General features: G+C 41.3%; 1 protein-coding gene across 1 annotated transcript; it reads left to right on the top strand.

The window, feature by feature from the left end:
• The first annotated feature begins 1133 nt into the window (after nt 1-1133).
• On the top strand, nt 1134-13157 carry nt5c1aa (5'-nucleotidase, cytosolic IAa). Its single transcript, XM_028397882.1, has 7 exons — nt 1134-1751; nt 4346-4390; nt 6583-6750; nt 6842-6971; nt 9530-9652; nt 11199-11383; nt 11822-13157. Exons 1-7 carry the CDS (start codon nt 1593-1595, stop codon nt 12176-12178), a joined length of 1167 nt encoding a protein of 388 aa, XP_028253683.1. The 5' UTR covers nt 1134-1592; the 3' UTR covers nt 12179-13157.
• Nucleotides 13158-18409: the final 5252 nt, after the last annotated feature.

Here is an 18409-nt window from a genome sequence, read left to right as displayed (position 1 = left end):
TAAAAAGTTTGGATTTAGTTACAAACTACCGTCAGTGATATCAGTTATGTCTTCATCCAGTGGTACGTTATCTCTTTAAGACAGCTGGTTTAAATACTCAATATAACAAGGAAACAGTATGGCAATAGTAAAAATAGTGAAGAATATCTGCACTCATCTCACTATTTATATATATGATCCCATGTGAATTGGTTGACAATGGTTTCTTAAATCATTTAAAAGTAGTTATGTAGCTCTATACCCACCTGAGCTCATGTGGATAAGTACAACAAGTAATAGTAACAAGTTTTTTTTTAATTTTCTTTTTGTTGTTGAATTTTCAGTTACACTAAAAAGTTATCCTAATGTCTCTTTGAGAAGAAATGTAGCCAAAGTTCAGAAAAAACAACATGAACTCAATGAAAGTATCCCTAGGGATACCCAACACCAGGTATGGAGCTACAAAACCTGTAGTCCTTCAAATAAAACAAAGGTATCCTTGTTTAAAACATGACAAAAAAGTGTCCATACACAGTGTCCTTGATTGTGCTGTATTCAGTGTGCACGAGTAAGGACACTAATGGCCTCGTGTTTAATTCAGTGTACAACCTTGGTTTTAATGAAGGTTACATCCATTATCTGCTACCTTTAGGCTAATGTATCCCTGTTCCCTCATCATCCCCTCCCTTACCCTCTCTCATGCTAAACCTGCAGTTAGCAGCCAAGCTACAACCTATCTATGCGTCACTGTTGATGATGAGTTTGGCCTTTAGTTGCATTTTATATGAGAAATTATTCAGAATTTGTGGGGAAAAAAAGCTGGCATTTAAAAAAAATCCTCCAATTTTCACTCTGTCATTTTAAATCCTCTCACATCATCTATTCATCATTTTTTTCAAAAAATGCTGCCTCTGGATTAAATGTCTCATCATGACAGCTATTTTCTGCTACTGTGTACTTAGCATATGCCTGAAAATCCCATGAGCCTCTTGGGCAAACTGCACACTCAACATGGGGACAGTAGAAGGAAGGCGGGGTGGAGAGGAGAGGTGGAGCCACACTGAATAAGGAAGCAGGGCTGTGATTGGTCAGCAGGAAGAGGGGATGAATAAAACCAGGGAGCTGAGAGAGTGATTGAATGGGACAGAGAGTGAGATAGGAAGGGGGGGCTGAGAGGGGATAGAGAGAGGGAGAGACAGAGATGAAGCAGCAGATGGACTGCTGCACAGCCTGCGACACATTTACAGAGGACAGAGTGTGACTGTGTGTGTATGTACTGTAAAGGAAGAGGAAGTTTGTGTAGGATAATGGTTGTGAACGCATCTTTCATTTCCTCTGGAACTGGATGCACATTGCAGTGATCCTATTGAGGGGAAGGAAAAAGAGATTCAGACACGTGACTTTTGCTCTTCACACTTCAACTGCTTTGGAGGCAGGTGCAAACCCTGCAAAACCACTGAAGTAAGCTAGCTATCAATGAATGTGATCGGTAAAACTTGACAAATTCTACTGACTGTGGCGGGACAGTTTTAACTTGCCTTAGAGATTACAGTGTCTTTAGCCAAGGTAGGGTAGTCTGGATACCTCAGGGAGTGCAGTTAAAAGGATTCTCTATGGTGAAGATGAGTCTGGACCCTGTACAGGTGATGAGTGCACAGGTCAAGGAGCTCAAAGTGGCCCCTTCACCTAACGGGGATGCCAGAGGATCATGGGAGGAGAAGGAGAAAGAGTTTCAACAAGACCACCTGGGCCTCACCTCCAAACCAAAGCCAGTAAGTACCTCACTGTGTCCAGCTGTTACTATGTTGAGTTTAATCATCATCACCTTTCCTCCTGTCCTGTTGAGTCAGATGTTTACCTCTCCCACGTGCAGCTTAAAGCAAAGCTCATAAATGGAAGGAACAAGGGTCAGGCAAGGTCAGACAGCCTGTATCTGACATATGAGGATTTCTCCCAGACTCCAGTTACAACAGAATTTATGGCAGACGCACAAGATGTTATTCTATGCGCTCAAGAAGCTACGCTGACAAGCTAACCTGCCTACTTTTTATAACTGGGCCTCAGTCCTAAAGGCTCAGTTGTGTTATTTACGTTATTTCTCTTCATGAGTGGGTATTTTCCAAAATAAGTATGAAACCAAACAGATGGGAGCGTAATACATTAAAAATATTTCTGATAAACTAATATACTACAGCAGGGTTGGTTGGATCTGTGTTGACAACTTTGTTGTGAGAGAAGTAGTCACACTGGCAGCAGCTTAGGCTGTTTATAGCAATGCAGGACATCGGCATACTGAACAGGGCACACTGTAGCATTTCCAGGGAATCCAGGAACAGCCGGCTAAGCCAATCCGACAGGAAATTAATGCTATTTAAAAGCAGTCCATAAAGATAAAGTAAACAACACAATAGAATTAACAAAAAAACAAAATAATAATATAAGAAAAACATTAACTCACATCAAAGAAGTGGACCTATAAGTAGTAAAAGCTGAGTAATCTCTGCTGCTTGAGGATTAGTGTGGCCACAGTGTGACTGTAAACATCCATTACCAAGTAGCAATGATAGTGCTTAACTATCAATCCACATTTTACTGCCCGATGCACAGCATGGACACATCTCTGCCTGTATTAGTGTAAACTGTACTATTCATCAGAGGTAATGGACCACCCAGACTGCAGGGCCTTAAATTGAATGAATGCAGCAGAGTAGACAAAAGCTGGCCTGAATGTGTGTTATTCATCACAGCACACAATATAATAAAACATATCTTCTATGGTATGCTATTAGTTTAATATTCAGAAAATGCACTTTAAACTTGTGAAAGCTTTTACTGTGATGCTCTTTCTCTGTTAATAGTGAGACTTTTTATTATTTAAAAGCAACCTGTAATAATAAAAAAGTGCAGCTCTTTTATTTCATTTTATGTTAATCGCCATTAAATGACCAGGTCAGTGGGATTAAGTAGCATTCGTGTTAGATTAAAGACACGACTTATTAAAAGGAGGATAAGGGCCAAGCAGGGTATGTAACTGAAGGAAGTGAGATTTGGTAGCTTCATTTTTCTTATTATGAAATAACAAAGGTGCTTTAAAAACAAGGAAATATAAAACAGAATACATGTGCCAGGATGTAAACATCACACACTCAACAGCATTATCTCAGCAGATAAAACCAACAGATGACTAAGTAGATTGGTAGAGTTCAGGAAAGAGCAGCCCAACTGCTTGCTAATAAAGAAAAAAATAAATTAATAAAAAAAAAACAAAAACAAAGAACAAATGGGGAAAACAACCCAAAATGTAAAGAATATGCAGCGATACACTAGAAAACCCATTGATGGCAAATAAGGAAGCGAGGAACAGACTCTGGGCTGGAATATAAATCCACCTGAGTTAATTAGGCACGGGTGAAACAAATCAAGACAAGGCAAGCAATCAGAAAGGGAGAAGACAGGAAGTAAGAAATATTCTCAAAATAAGACTTTGTGGAAATACACCAGTATAACATTTGTTTTTTTAGCCTAAAATTTTAGTTCTTTTTTTTTTAATCCAAATGGCTCAATTAAGGTTGAATTAAAGAACAATATTGGCTTAACTTCACACTACTACAGTCATACTGTTGGCAGGGCTCACTCACATTTCAGTGTTACCCTATCTGCCAAGGCTCCAACAAACTGCATCATCACTGGCCTTTACCTTACCTATAAATATCAGCCCACCCGCTGCCCACCCGCCCACCCTCTGCTCACACTCTTTATTTTTTCCCCCACTGCTTCCCCCGTCTGTTGTCTGGAAATCCCTTCCATCTCTCATTTTTTTACTCCCCCCCCCTCCCCCACAACACACACACACATTGGATCTCAGATGACATCATGGATCTGCACAGATAGCAGTCCTGCTGAAAGCACTGACAGGATTAACGTACATAAGGGAGTGGAACTATAAATGAACGCACATTTAATTGTTTACTCTCCTCACCATGCTATCAAGAAGATCAATAAGTTTGGTGTGTGTGTGTGTGCTGAGGAGTCTTGTGATCGATGCATTCCCAGTGGGTAGGAGGCCCCCTGAGAGAGGGCAGGCAGTTAACACTACCAGTATCAAATCGCAGCATAAAACTGGAGCCATGCTCTGGGATCACTCTCAGACTGTGTGACATGTTATTCATAGAGTAAACTGACTCTAATAGTTTAGGCTGCACCAAAGGTCTCTGAGCACTGAAAACAGCACTTTAGTTACATGTTATACAATCATTTGTCTTCATTAGCTTTGATGTATAAATCTCATTCATGTATTCTCATGAACGTCTCACAAAGATATGGAAACTTCTTACTGACAATAAAAACGAACTGTTATTCTGCTAAGGTGACAGGGAGGAGAGCCCGGAAGGTGGAGGGAGGCGTGTTCTTCGTAAGTATGTCCCATCTTCACATGGTCAAACATGTCCATGGCACCATCAGAGCTGCCCCCTCACACCTTTTAACCAACTCTCTGACGGCATGATTACACCCACTCTACTAACCAACTGCCTGACCCAATGCATCGCCATGTGTGCTGTCATGTTCATTTGTATTGAACACTTTAGGTGTATGTTAAAGACAGTATAGACAGTATAGTCCTTGCCTCTGTGTGTCCTCATACTCCCTCCGGTCCTCATGTGGACATCCTCTCTTTTAATTAAGTGTCTGTCAATACCAAACAGAAGGCTGTACAGGTCCTCAGAAGTCTGAGCCTGGACTTCACAGTGTGCCTTTGAGTTAATGTGACTGCATGTAGTAAAACATGTGCCTTGTTGGATTTGAACGCATCTTTTCCCCATAAACCCCAGACTTGCGGGCCAATGTGGCATTTATGTTATGTCAGAGGAAGTTCAGATGAGACCCCACTGTTTATGACATGTCAACATAACCAACAACAGCAGGGACCAGCGAGCATAAGGATTTTAGATGTAACAGTGACATAAACTCTACTTATAAGAGGAAAAACAGAAACTATGGTGATATTAATATGATGTAAATACATCATGCTTTAACAAAGGGGAGCATGGGGGAGTCGGGGAGTGGATATAATGATGCAGATTGTGTGTATTTAGCATTATTAGACAGCAGATTGTGCAGTGAACAAGCAGAAATAAAACTCCTGGAAGAAGGTGAAGCTTCCTATTTGGTGTATTATTGTGCATAACTTTGCCATAGTTTTGCACTTTTTAAATGTGCAGTGTGTTCATTTTAACTCTCACACTCTCTGGTGACAAGTGTGTGGTACAAACAGCACCTTTAGACCTACGTTTGTATATGCTTCAGGTGAAAGTTGCAATAAAAGGTCTACAAGTTTTTAGAGTCATGTTAACCATCAGAGTCAAACTCTTTGTGCTTTTCCAAAGATTGTTTTGCACTGCTGTGTAAAAATATTAATTCAAGCACACAATTCAAACCTTTGGTTACAGGACATTTTGGTCAAAATGTAATCGCGTTTGTTTGAATTTAACTTTTCACCTGACTTAGATGAGGGTTGGGATTAATCCTGACAAGTTGATTTGTGTGTGTTTGTGCGTATAAGTAGGTGACATGTCAGCAGGCAGCAGCGCTGTGACGGAACGGGGCTAAATACAGGAACAATGGCTCAAACCATGTGGCCTATTTACGAGCAAACAGCCATCGTCGTTCAGACACCCGCATACAAATGTCTCAATGGACATATTCTTACTCTCACTACCAGCACACACATTATGCAGGAGGACATACACTGACTCACAGGTGCACAATTACAGTAATACAGCACTAATGACATATAAACTTTATTCCTATTTTTAGATGTTGTCAGATTTATTTTTGTTGTTATAACTAGAAGAAAGACTTTAAATTGGTTAGCCCCACTTGTCCCCAGCCACCCCACTCTTCCTACAACGTCATCTAAATTCAGCTGCCCGCTGTAAGCTCTAATGCCAGCTGCCCTGCTGGGAATGCTGCCCCTCTCCTTTTAACACCGGCGCGCAAGTGTAAACACACACAACATGGGCGCAATCATACTGTGTTGCCATCCCACAGTAGGAAACCCAGAGCCTCTATTGTTTTATTGTTATTTGTATCAGCCATTCTGCTACAACCAATGAAGTAAATCATAAATATATGGCAAATACAAACATATACCACTTTACTATTCTGCTTAGTGTGCAAAGAAATGCTGTTAATGTTACAATAATAAACATTTAAAATAAGTTTCCTCAAGTGTTATGCTGCCCCATCCATCCACCCCAGCCCGCTCCTTAGTTATTACACTACACTTGCTTCTGTCATGATTATGACTTCTGTCACTGCATCTGCACTGAGTTGTGACATTAGTTGAAGGTACTGTAATATAAAACAAGCATGCCACTGAGCATTTAGTCCAGCATGGTGTGAAGAGTTGCAAACTGCATGATGTTTCAACAACAATTCCCATGAGGTCTCTTGTATATAGTCAGACATAGCAGGGTTGAGTTTTATGGTTCATTTTCAGGTAAAATGAGGCTGCTTATGCATTTCTGTGAATCTCTAACCACTCTGTGTTTAATAGTTTCCTTATCATGCCAGTCTCTATGTTGTTTTTTTTTTTTCCTGTAGCCTAAGCCGGAGAATGCAGTGACCATTGCTGTTTCTTCTCGGGTTTTGTTTCGCACTGAGCGTGAGCAGAAGGTGTTTGAGCAGCAAGGTGTGGAGGAATATCTGAGGTACCAAATCGAACATGAGAATGAACCCTTTGCCCCCGGGCCTGCCTTCCCCTTAGTCAAGGTTAAAGTCACACAGAAATACGTGTTTTCTTTTTGCATTTTTTGTGTTTTGTTGTTGAGCTTCTCAGCTGAGTGTTGCTGCATCCTGACAGGCTCTGGAGGCAGTCAATGCTCGTCTTCGGGAGCTGTATCCACAGAGTGAAGAATTGTTCGACATAGTTTTGGTGACATACAACCACGCACATGTCGGTATCCGACTCATCAACACCATCAACCATCACAGTAAGTCTCCCAGAGGTCTATTTGTCATTGTACTTATGTATTGTAAATGTATGATTGTGACCTTCTGTGGCACTATTACAAGAGACAATGCAGCAGACACAATAAATAGCTTCCTGTCATGGGGTAATAGCACATTGATAGATTAATAATACTGTTCATTTCCAGCACCCACACAGGCACACATCAGTTTGACAGGCTCATTATCTCACTCTCCATGTAGGAGAATTGATCATATGCCTCCCCAAAGGAATTATTATTATTCATAGACAACAATATGGTGAGAGTCATCTGATGTGCTGCAAATAGTTGCATATTCTATGATGTGAAAACAAAAAAATCAGCTCTGTGAGATTAAAAAGACGCAGACACTGATGTAATAAGAAAATCCACTTCAGTTCAGCTGCTGACGCAAGCTCGGCTAACACACAAACAACAGAGTGTATGAACAGCTGACTGACAGGACCCTTCCCAGGGAAAACCTCAGACCCTGTGACGACATCTTCCTTGCAGACCGCTTCCTGTTCGGCTCCTCTAATGTTTTCAGATTCTCTGAGCTTCATGCCGGGGGTGGGTTCAAGAATATATCCCCTCGGGATATGAGAATAATCAGAGAGGCCTGAAAGAAAAACAGGGCAGAGCAGAGCCATCAAAGCAACACAGATGCTCCTGTGTTAGATCTCTCTGGTGGCTCTCTGCATGAGGGGCCCAAAGCCTTCAAACAGACTCCTGACCTTTGACCTTTCCTGCAGTGCTAAAGCGAACAGCAAAAAGCGAACATTCCAGTCACAAACATACAACCAACATGATTAAGACAGAAATCATTGTCTGCTTATGCTAGCTATTTTTAGCATACATACTGTAGGTGTCCTCCAGAAATTCATATATACACACTGGCAGGCTCTGTAATGTGCTCTGTGTGCAGTAAATTGAGACTTCATGTGATGACATTAACTTTCTGCATAGAAATCTAAACCTGAGCCTGACATTTGCATAACATCTGACCGTACACAGACAAACACACCGTTTCGATGAGTGCTGGACGACAACAACAACACTGCTCATTCTTCACTACGTGCTCCCAGTCCTGCTGACTTCCTGCTTTCTTATTACCATGTTTTAGATCCTTGCATAAACAAATAAATCATAGAGAGATAAATGATATAAAAACGTTTTTTCAGGCAGTTATGAAAATATACAGAGACATCAATGGTGAGGACAATTTCCTCAAATGACTCCCACTGGGAAACAAAGTCAACTTACATGAAACAGTCATGGAAACAGGGGACACAAACCCCATCTGCTGGGAGAAAGACTGGTGCCTGCCAGTTCCTGTGCAAGTAAAACTGAACGTGTCTGTCTGGTTAGTTTCTGCACATGGGTGCTCCTTCCTGCCTTCATAAGTTGTTATCATAGCTTTGACGGTGTCCAAGGATGACACTGGACAGAGATCTGCACAAGCTTATGCACCAAAACATGTCAAAAATAGCATAAAATCTAAAACAGACAGTGCAGCCGGACAAAACACTTGGAAAATTGTTAAAAGTGTGAAGCACTGCTGTGGGAAGTGGGAAAAAGATATGTATACATGAACATGCCACAGGTGGTTAGTTTAAATCTGATTTGTCCTGCACTGTTTATAACATAAGATCTGAGAAAAGATGGAAAAAAACATTCATAAGCGACAGATTCTATTTAGTTAAGGAGTTTTCCACATGATTTTCACAAAAAGGGCAGCGTATTAGTATTGTTAAGTGTTACATAAAGTTTGTCACATGTTGCATTATGGGAAATGTATGCTCCTGCAAGAAGAGCGTTATATTTCAGCCTCTGTTGCATCTGACTTCTCATTCTTTATACAAGTCTGATATTAAATGACATCAAAGGTCACTTGATGTGAAGTAAGCCAGGCGTTCGTAGCAAGTGCTGCTCTAAATGCCATAACCTATAACATTTATCATAAATCTCCCACTATGTCTCATTTATATTGGGTTTCACATTATTACTATTACTACCCATTCTCAAAATTAGGCTATCTTTGTGCCCTTTCTGCCTCCATCCTCTGTTCTCTTAGTTCCCGCTTAAATATCAGCTCATCTTACCTGAGAGGACAGATTTGATCTACGGCTTTTAATCATGGCTCTGATTACCTAATATCACTGACCTCTCTGCATACCAGCTCTCCGCCGCTCTTTGGATCAGGCCACAGCAGCAAATTACCAGGATCTCCAGAGCCAAAATGTAAACAGACACTTTCCCACCCGTCTTAATTCCTTCTTCCTCTGCACTGCACAACCTCCCCACTCCCCACCAAGCCTTGCTAGTTAACCCCCTCCTTGGACTCTATCCACCTTTTAAGCACTTGACAGCTTATCCTGCCATGACACATACACAGTGCCTCAGTTCCCAGTACTAATATGGAACATGCTCTTTTAAATCAGGTGACGCTGGTTGCATTTCATATTGTAACTGCTCTGTAATTCTGCTATGGTGAGGAATGCTGACATCTAACAGAGTGAAGCCTTGAAACTTAGCAACCTGTTTGTACTTTTCGTCCTCAGACCTTTTCATCGAGAGGTTTTGTATGACGGGTGGAAGCAGTCCCATTGGCTACCTGAAGGCCTGGCACACTGATCTCTACCTGTCAGCTGATGCTGACAAGGTCAGGGAGGCGCTGGCTGAAGGTGAGCACGTGCTCCTGCAAACACAGATTGATATGTTGATATCAAATGTGTCCCTTAAAGCTTCAGCTTAGCACAAAAAATGGAAAAAATGGAGCAGCAGTTGGCCTGGCTATGTCGAAGAAGCTAGTGAGTTCTCAATTTGGCAAATGTTTGTAAAAAAGGTGTTTCTCAGGAAGGGGGGTGAGGCATGTATCTATGTTTTAAATAGTTCAAACATATGTGATTTCATATAAATTGTGTGTTACACACAGAAAACACTGAGCTAGGACTGTTTGCATAGTAATTGGCTGTGACTGTCATGCTTTCCAATGCTGCTGACATTACCATAAATCAGCATATTGATTATTTCCTGCCATGTGTCATGGCATATTCAAAGGGGACACAACAGGGAATACCAGCATCCAATTAGTTCTAACTGCAGCTCAGAATGTGTGTCAATATTTGAAAACACTCAAAGAAATACAATATGTTAAAATGCTACAAGCAGAATGTAATGATGTGCAATTTGTAGCACTGGAGGCGACAACCGCTTCTGAAGCATTAATCTGTCCTAAACAGCACATTTAAATTCCACATTATTATTGCTGTTAAGGGGTGAAGTAATCATTAAATCCATGGGACACTTTTGAGGAATGATGAGAAGCAGAACAGGGCAATCATGACCATTTCGTGCGTGGGCTGTTTAACATTTTAAATGCAAGACTTTGCAGAGGCATTTTATTTTATTTTCTGGGACAAGAGCCAATGTGCTGCATCTTATGTGTCACACACTGTGAGAGGAAATTAACTGGAACGTTGATTGATCACAGCATGATCGCTCAAGGTGACTTCAGAGACATTCTTCATGTGACGTTCAAGCTCCATTACAATATTGCAGGCATTCCTCACGCCCACCCACACACACACAACCACACACACACTCCTGGCAGGGACCACACATGCTACATGCTAAGTCTAAAAGTAAGCTGTCAGTGGTGAGAACACACACACACAAACATGCACACATACACCAACAGAGCAGAGGGAAGTGTCCTTGACATTTGATTAGAAAGGTCTTAATTAGTTGTAAAGTTGTTTGTTAATACCTCCTGTAAGCGGAAGGGCTGTTCACATGTGGCTTTTCACAGCAGCAGCAGCATCACTGCATCATTATTTGATGTATTTTTAGAATAAACTAAACTTACGTCAGAGTTTCTTATTCTTTGACTGATCCCGGACAAATTGAATGAATTTTAATTGAAGTATAGAAATAGCAAGGAAAGGTGATGTGAAGCAAAGACTTAACGTGAAGTGTGAGTAAGTGCATAGACATGAAGTGAGGTAGGCTGACATGAAATGCATGAAAGATTTATGCTTAGCAAAGTGTGGTGAAATACAGAGTAGGAGAAGTGACATTTCTGAAAAATATACTGAAGTGTGGGTGCTAAATAGAAGCAAAGTGCAGGGATGTGAGGTGAATTACAGTAAAAATGTGCAAGAGTGCCTTTTTGCCTTCTAGAGAGCTTTATTTCACTTATTTTAAGTGTGTGTCTGTGTGTGGGTTCAGGTATCGCTGCGGCCACCATGTTCATGCCAGAGAAGCAGACGGAGGTGTCCGAATCCCAGCTGAGGGTGGCATTTGACGGTGATGCTGTCCTCTTCTCGGACGAGTCTGAACGCATCTTTAAGGCCCACGGATTGGACAAATTCTTTGAACACGAGAGGGAAAATGAGGACACACTACTGGATCATGTATGTACATGCATTTTTATTTCTTCAAATTACTACAGGTGTATGGGTTCAGATTAGAAAACAGGGATAAAAAAAATATTGGTGGGTTTAAAAACCTAATAGGTTTAAAGAGCCTTACACAGTCTCTTTAATGCAATACACCTAATCACCTGTAAATAATTATGCAGATGTTCTCCATTATTATTCTATGAATATATTATGCAAAATAAAATGATGCATGCTCTCAGTAGGCCTTGGGATTCACTTAGTGTGTCATTCTGTCAGACAGCCAGCAATTTAAGAAATTAGCTGTTAGCTGTGCAGGCGTCACACTGTGCCACATTAAAGTAAGATGATGCTAACTGAATCAGAGTGTGTCTGTGCTTCATGCACATAAAGCTGTGTAAGACAAGGCCGAAAACACACACAAGTCTCACTGCTCTTTTTTTTTAATTACAGGGTCCTCTGAAGGGTTTCCTGGAAGCCCTGGGGAAGCTTCAGAAAAAGTTTTATGCCAAAGGCCAGCGTCTGGACTGTCCCATCCGCACCTACTTGGTGACAGCTCGTAGTGCAGCGAGCTCTGGGATTCGTGCCCTGAAGACCCTCAGGGCCTGGGGGCTGGAGGTTGACGAGGCCTTGTTCCTTGCAGGAGCCCCGAAGGGTCCCATGCTGGAGAAGATCAGGCCGCACATCTACTTTGATGATCAGATGTTTCACGTGGAGGGAGCAGCAGAGATGGGCACCATCGCTGCACATGTTCCCTACGGCATTGCACAGAAACATAACACCAAACAGAGAGCCAGCTTGGGGAAGTAGACAGCAGGGACTTAAAGATGTCAGCGGCACAGAAGAGGGATGCAGAGGAGAGAAATCTCAGTAAACATGGAAACTTTGAAGTGTTTTTGGAAATGCATCATTTCCATATGGAAGCATTTTTATGCTCACAGTGTCTCAGCTTAAAGCTATCACACCAAGGTTAGGTAGAAGTCTGGATAAAGGTCAAGCAGAGGTCTGGAACCTGAGATGACCTGAACATGTCCCTCAGCTTTATGTGTGAGACCCTCCGTCTGCTGAATTCTGTTGTTTTGTTTGGGACTTTCAAAGGGTGCTCAACTACCATAGTCTTCTTAAAGAAGACTTTTCTTCAGTGTTAGTGTAATGCTGGAGAAATACTTTATTATGTCAATACATGAGCCATAAGCACAATGCAGTGATTATTATAGATTGAAACACAGTGATTTACTGCAGCACCTAAGTCGTAGTTTAAAGTTGAGTCAGTCATTTTATAGTTTTCACAAAAATGTTAAAACACACTTGTATATTATTACTCTTGTGTAAGTCCAAAACAAAAAGAGTAAGCCATACGTTTCAGCTGGTGCCTTAAGAGTGATATTAGAATTAGGGTGCGTGTAGACAAATTTGCACTTTTTTACTTCTATGAGCTGTTTGAAAACCTGCTGTTAGTCCTGATTTGTTGCACCCTCTAAGCATGATTCCATTAGTTACAGTGAATGTATGTGCAGTCACCCCCATTACATTTGGTCCTCAGTGAAATATTACTTGTGTAGGATGTAGTATTGCATGCTATGGTTTCTCCTAGCATGCAATACTTGAGCCAGAGGGTATAATATGCAGCAACACCAATGTGGGATGTAATACAAATGGCCATTCACCATTCAATATTAAACACAATTTATTATATGGAATACAAATATTCTATTTTATTTTGTTTGTCTGAATGATCCCACTGTATGTGAGTGCCTTTAGGTTCAATAAACTACACTGTTTATAGCAATACTAGCATTATGGTGTCCATGAGTGAGAGTCCAGTTAACATCATGGAGGACTGAAAATGAAACAAACCGAGTTCCATCCATCATCTATTATCCCACTTCATCCTGCAGTGCAGGGTCACGAGGGGGCTGGAGCCTATCCCAGCTCACTCCGGGTGAGAGGCGGGGTACACCCTGGACAGGTCACCAGTCCATCGCAGGGCACAAACCCAGTTTAAATGCCTAATAGTGCAATATCCCAGGGCACACTGATGAAAGGCTACACCTTCTGCTATTCTTACAGGCCTGATCTGCTATCATGTGCACAGAGCGGTTATCTTGGACAGATTAATGATAATAACTGTGTGGTAATCAGTCGTCAGTTGTTACAGTATGACTTGTGTTTGATTAACTTAACAACACAGTTTTGTCTTCCATTGACAAAACAAGCTGCACTGGCCTTTGGAAAATGTCAGTCCACTTCACATCACTCCATCACTGTTTCCACCCCCACTGTGCACTCAGAGATGTTTCATTAGTCATACGCAATTTGAGTGACAGCAGCGATTTTAAAACAGCTTTATCGACTTTGTGGTATGAAAATGTAATAAAGATCAAACAGAAGTACCTGCTTTACCTGTTAATGCACATTAGCCTGGATGACTGCACTGTGTGCACTCCTTCAGTCCACCATGGAGTGGCAGCAGTGGAATGATAAATGAGCTGGTCGCTCAACACTGATTTCACAGCTCCACACATCTGTAAGTTACACTGTGTTGTTCCATTTTTCTGTTTCTATTTGTTTCTATCTACCCTCCACATTTCTTCTTTTGCGACATGTTTTTCCTTTTTCTCTCTTTCTATTATCAGGCTCCACACTGAGCAGAATCATATTACTACCTGCACTTTCCTCCCCCAAACACATATCTATGATAAATGTGGTAATATTCCCTGTGTTCTCATTCCCGCCTGGATTGGATCTTCCCCACAGAGTCTGTGGTGATAAAAGCCAGTAAACACCAACATCCAGTCCTCGTCTACCTGGCGCCATATTGCTAGCAGCACCACAGGGATGGGCCCTGCTAGTGAACGCTGATGGATTGACATTGGTGTGGGTTTTATAAGCAGCAAGATTATGTTCCTGGCATCCTCCCGCAGTGAGCAGAGGCAGATAGATAAGATTTGGCCAGCTGGCAAACTCTGCAAAGCCTATACACAGTTCATAATGACACGCATGTGCAGGCTGCCAGCTATATCCATAAACAGGCAAAGATCATCAGCTTGAATAGAGAAGAGTGAAAGAGGATGGCCCTGGGCTCCACGGTGCCAGACTGAGACAGCGCCTGGAGACAGATAGGACCATGACAATCTGCCACCCTGCTTCTTACAGATACTCCAGTAGATAACTGCCAGAAGGTGCACGAGTGGAGAAAATGTAACTAGGTGCACCTTACAACTGTAATCCGATGAGGTCAGTCCAACATGGCCAACACAACTTTAGCATCTTTCATGATCTTTTGTAAGTGTTTATTTAAAAAACAGACCTTAGAGTGTCTTGTACCTTAAAAACAAAGCAGGGTGACGATGGCTTTACCTGGGTCGGTATCAGGTAAATATATATACGTCAGGAAACCTGATTCCCAGCCACATATTGCCACTGCTTCTTTGGTAAGTATTGAGAATTACTGTCCAATCTAGTTGCCTTTAATTAAAGCCAACAATCGTCTGTTTTATTCCTGTTTTTGTTTCCCCTCACTGAAAGCAGCCATGCTACTGCTTGTTCAGCCTAAATGAGGTGGGGAAGTGACACTAATTTTATTTTTGAGATGAAGAAAACTGTTTTTGTTTTTACAATTTTTTGCAAGTTTTTGTTGTTTCTTGGGCACTAACAGACTTCAGAATCAGCACTGATTGTGTTACTGGAGGCAACAACAACAGGTAACAACGAGTTTTTCACACTTCCTCCCTGGGGGAGCATGAGCATGGAGCTGAGGTGCTGAGAGGAAGCTAATACATGTCTTTGTCATATCTCTACATATATTAATGTCTTTGTAGTTAAGACGTTGAGTTTCTGTTTAACGATTGGAGCTGATGAGACACCTGGAAGTCCAATCATTAAATGGACAGTATTGATTGAATCATATGATTATTTTGTCTAATGAGATGACACTATACTGGATGTTTACAACTACCTGCTTTCTGCTGTTTATTAATAACCAGGCTTTCTAGACACACACAGGAAAACCACATTTGACAAAATATATGTGCTAATTTTTGGTATCTTGAGATGCCTATCAGCTGTATTAAATTCCACTTTAATTATTGACAGACATTACATAAAATATTGGTTTCTAAGCATCACAGTGCACACAAATATCTTCACAGCTCTTTTCAGCTGTTGAGATGATTTGATTTTTATAAATCAAAAGGCCAAGAATAGTGCTTGAGGGTGAGTCATGTCAGTCCATCCATCTCTCTCAGTAATCTTTTCCTCTTCATACCCCTGAGGGTCCATACCACCAAGGGCGTCTGATTATGGTTAAAAATGGGACAGCAAACTTAGGGGAGTCACATGTCTCAGTATATATCATTGATTAATTTTAGATCACTAGACAGATCAGACACTTGATGCTCTATGTAATCTTGGAAGCCCTCTTCTCAATTTGAAACCCTTTAAGAGAGATTAGAGATCAGATTACTTTAAATAGTCATTTTATAAAATGTCAGATTGTTACAGATTAAACAAAATTAAAACTGTTTGAAGTGTTCAATCAGAAAATCACCTCTGGATAAGAACAGGAGGAGCAATCACTGCCAGCAAAACCTGCTGTAAAATCCCTAATTTGTCCATTAAACTATCATTTAAATGCATCAAACTATGTTACTAGATGCATTCACATGCAAACTTACAATTTATGTTTTTGACATGTTTATGTTGTAAAATCATGTCACAGCTTTGACCCGAAATTAAATGTTTGTTCCCAGCTTGTGATTGTGTGACTGTTGATTTTCAGCTCTGCTTGTGTTAAATGAGGAAAAATACAAAAACAAAATACAAAGCTAGATCTGTGACAGCTACACAAGCATGCAGGGACAGCACTGCAGAACGGCTGTTTTTAAGATGGATGATGTGCATTCACACAAGACATCTGAAATATTCAATTACTTCAAAGTAACACTTGAATAGGAACAAAGATGAGTGGATATTTTACATGTAAATGGCACATTATGTGGCTGCGAATGTGTGCTCGTGATATGTGAAGTTTACTAATTTTTATCTTGCTAATGGAAGAGAGCAAAAACAAACAAAGAGGGAAGAAATGAGAATAAAACCCATAACACATGAAGTAAAAAGGCACAGAGGTGCAACAATCCTACTGAGACACCACGGCAAGACACAATCCTGTACACTGTAAAAGCAGAGAGGGCAGTCAGAAAGAAACTTGAAGAGAGAGACAACAGACTTAAATGTTACAATATTCAAAAAACCAGAGCACTGCAACCAAAGCAACTGCCTCATATTTACCTAACTCACTGTGAGGCTGTCATCTGATACGCTAACTGATGCTAACAGACCAAAGATAGTCTGACCTCACTAAACCTAAAACTAGTACAACTAAAACCTGTTCAAACTTTACAAAGGGTCAAGCATGGCAGACTGTTAACCAAAGGAGGGTAAGAACCCCCTGTAAAAACCTCAAGGCCACCCAAGGAAGGTGCAGCATGTTGTGCTTGACCTGGACGCCTCTGTGAGCAGGCACAGTGAGTGATGCTGTGATGACAATGTGCAGGAACACAGGAGTACAGCTTTAGATGATAACTGAAAAAAGACAGCAGTGTAGCTGCTAACAGTCGAACTATGATGGAAGAGAAAAAATATCTGAATCTCTGCTAAGTAGCATAGCAAATTGAGAGTAGTGCTGTCCAATTGAGGGCTGCTTCAAAGCTACTGTCTTCAGAGGAAGAAAATGCACATTGTCCATCAAGTCCCCGGTCCTTCAGATGGACACAGAGTAAACAAGAAGCTCAAAAAATGGAGCTGCTACAAACCACAAGTGGCACAAGGTAACACAGCTCACACTGCTGATGATCAAACCGACACGAACCAGCTTAGAGTGCACTACTGAGCTGAAAGTGATCAAAGATGGACGGAGACAATCAGAGAGGCTGAGTGATGTCAGAGGTGGAGGACCATGAGGAGGAGGAGGAGGAGGAAGATGAAATTTAAGCAGCTGTGATTGATCTTGTTGTTCATGGAGTGACGACAAAAGAAGCAGGACACAAGATTGGTATCTATAATTACAAATGCATTTTTTCTTATGTGTGTACCTATCCTCTCACAATGGTGCTCAGAGGAGCTGCTTGCCAACAGCCAAGGCAGGCAACTGCTTGAAGCCCCAAGCAGAAGGGCCCTCTGTGAACTTTTGCCAAGGGCCACAACAGACTCTAAAACTTCATGTTGCTTGGACGAAACAGCTCATAAGCCGACATATAAGCTGTCTTATACAGCCAGATGTGACCTGCAGTGGAGAGTGGGTAGTGGGGGGGTTGCAGTCAGCCTTTATCAGGGCAGAGTAGCAACATAACAGTGAGAGGGAAAAAAAACGATAAGAACAAGAGGGAGACAGATGGAGAGGGGCAAATAACACTTGTCCCAAAGACACAGATTATGAAGAGTGTTATTTTCCTTCTGCTTGGTTACAAAGCAGAGTGGCACCCCTGGAGGGAAAAGATGGGTGACTCACGACGGCTTGGCAGGGATGCTGATTGGAGTCAGAGGGATGCTACAATAGGAGACCAGAGTTTTTTTCCCCAATCTGTTCCGACACACTGTCTTCTCTTGAGCTCTTAAATAAGACATTTCTCAGAATAAAGTTTTTTAACATAGAAAGTGTCACTTTTTTTAAAAGTAATAATAGAATGAAGTCAGTGGAGATAATAGCCTGACTTGTGGATGGGAGTCTAATATGTTGACCTCTCCATCAGATTTGTAATAGGCAGCATCCATGGTGAAATCAATAGTGTGCTGCTTCAAAATGTGTATATTTGGCCTCAGTGTTCATTAACTCACAGGCTTCCTTTTCAGATGCTTCAATTGCCTGGATGAGCAGCAGCAGCAGAGAGCAGAAATGTAGTGAGAGTGAGAGCTCGCCAATCAAGTGTTGCACTATCGAAGTGTAATGAGTGAAAATACCAGTTGTTGTTGTGCTCATTAAATGTGAGTAAGCTGCTCAGAAGTGACACAACACACTGTCCAAAAATAATGTAGCACGCC

Source organism: Parambassis ranga, chromosome 2 (assembly GCF_900634625.1).
Source record: "Parambassis ranga chromosome 2, fParRan2.1, whole genome shotgun sequence".
NCBI classification, from domain to species: Eukaryota; Metazoa; Chordata; class Actinopteri; family Ambassidae; genus Parambassis; species Parambassis ranga.
This window is presented reverse-complemented; position numbering and strand designations above follow the sequence as displayed.

Excerpts from the sequence above, each read along its gene's own strand:
- nt5c1aa (XM_028397882.1), top strand. The coding sequence starts at position 1,593 with ATGGTGAAGATGAGTCTGGACCCTGTACAGGTGATGAGTGCACAGGTC. Across the intron at positions 6,751-6,841 it reads CTGCCTTCCCCTTAGTCAAG|GCTCTGGAGGCAGTCAATGC; the intron begins GTTAAAGTCACA and ends GCATCCTGACAG. Across the intron at positions 6,972-9,529 it reads CAACACCATCAACCATCACA|ACCTTTTCATCGAGAGGTTT; the intron begins GTAAGTCTCCCA and ends TTTCGTCCTCAG.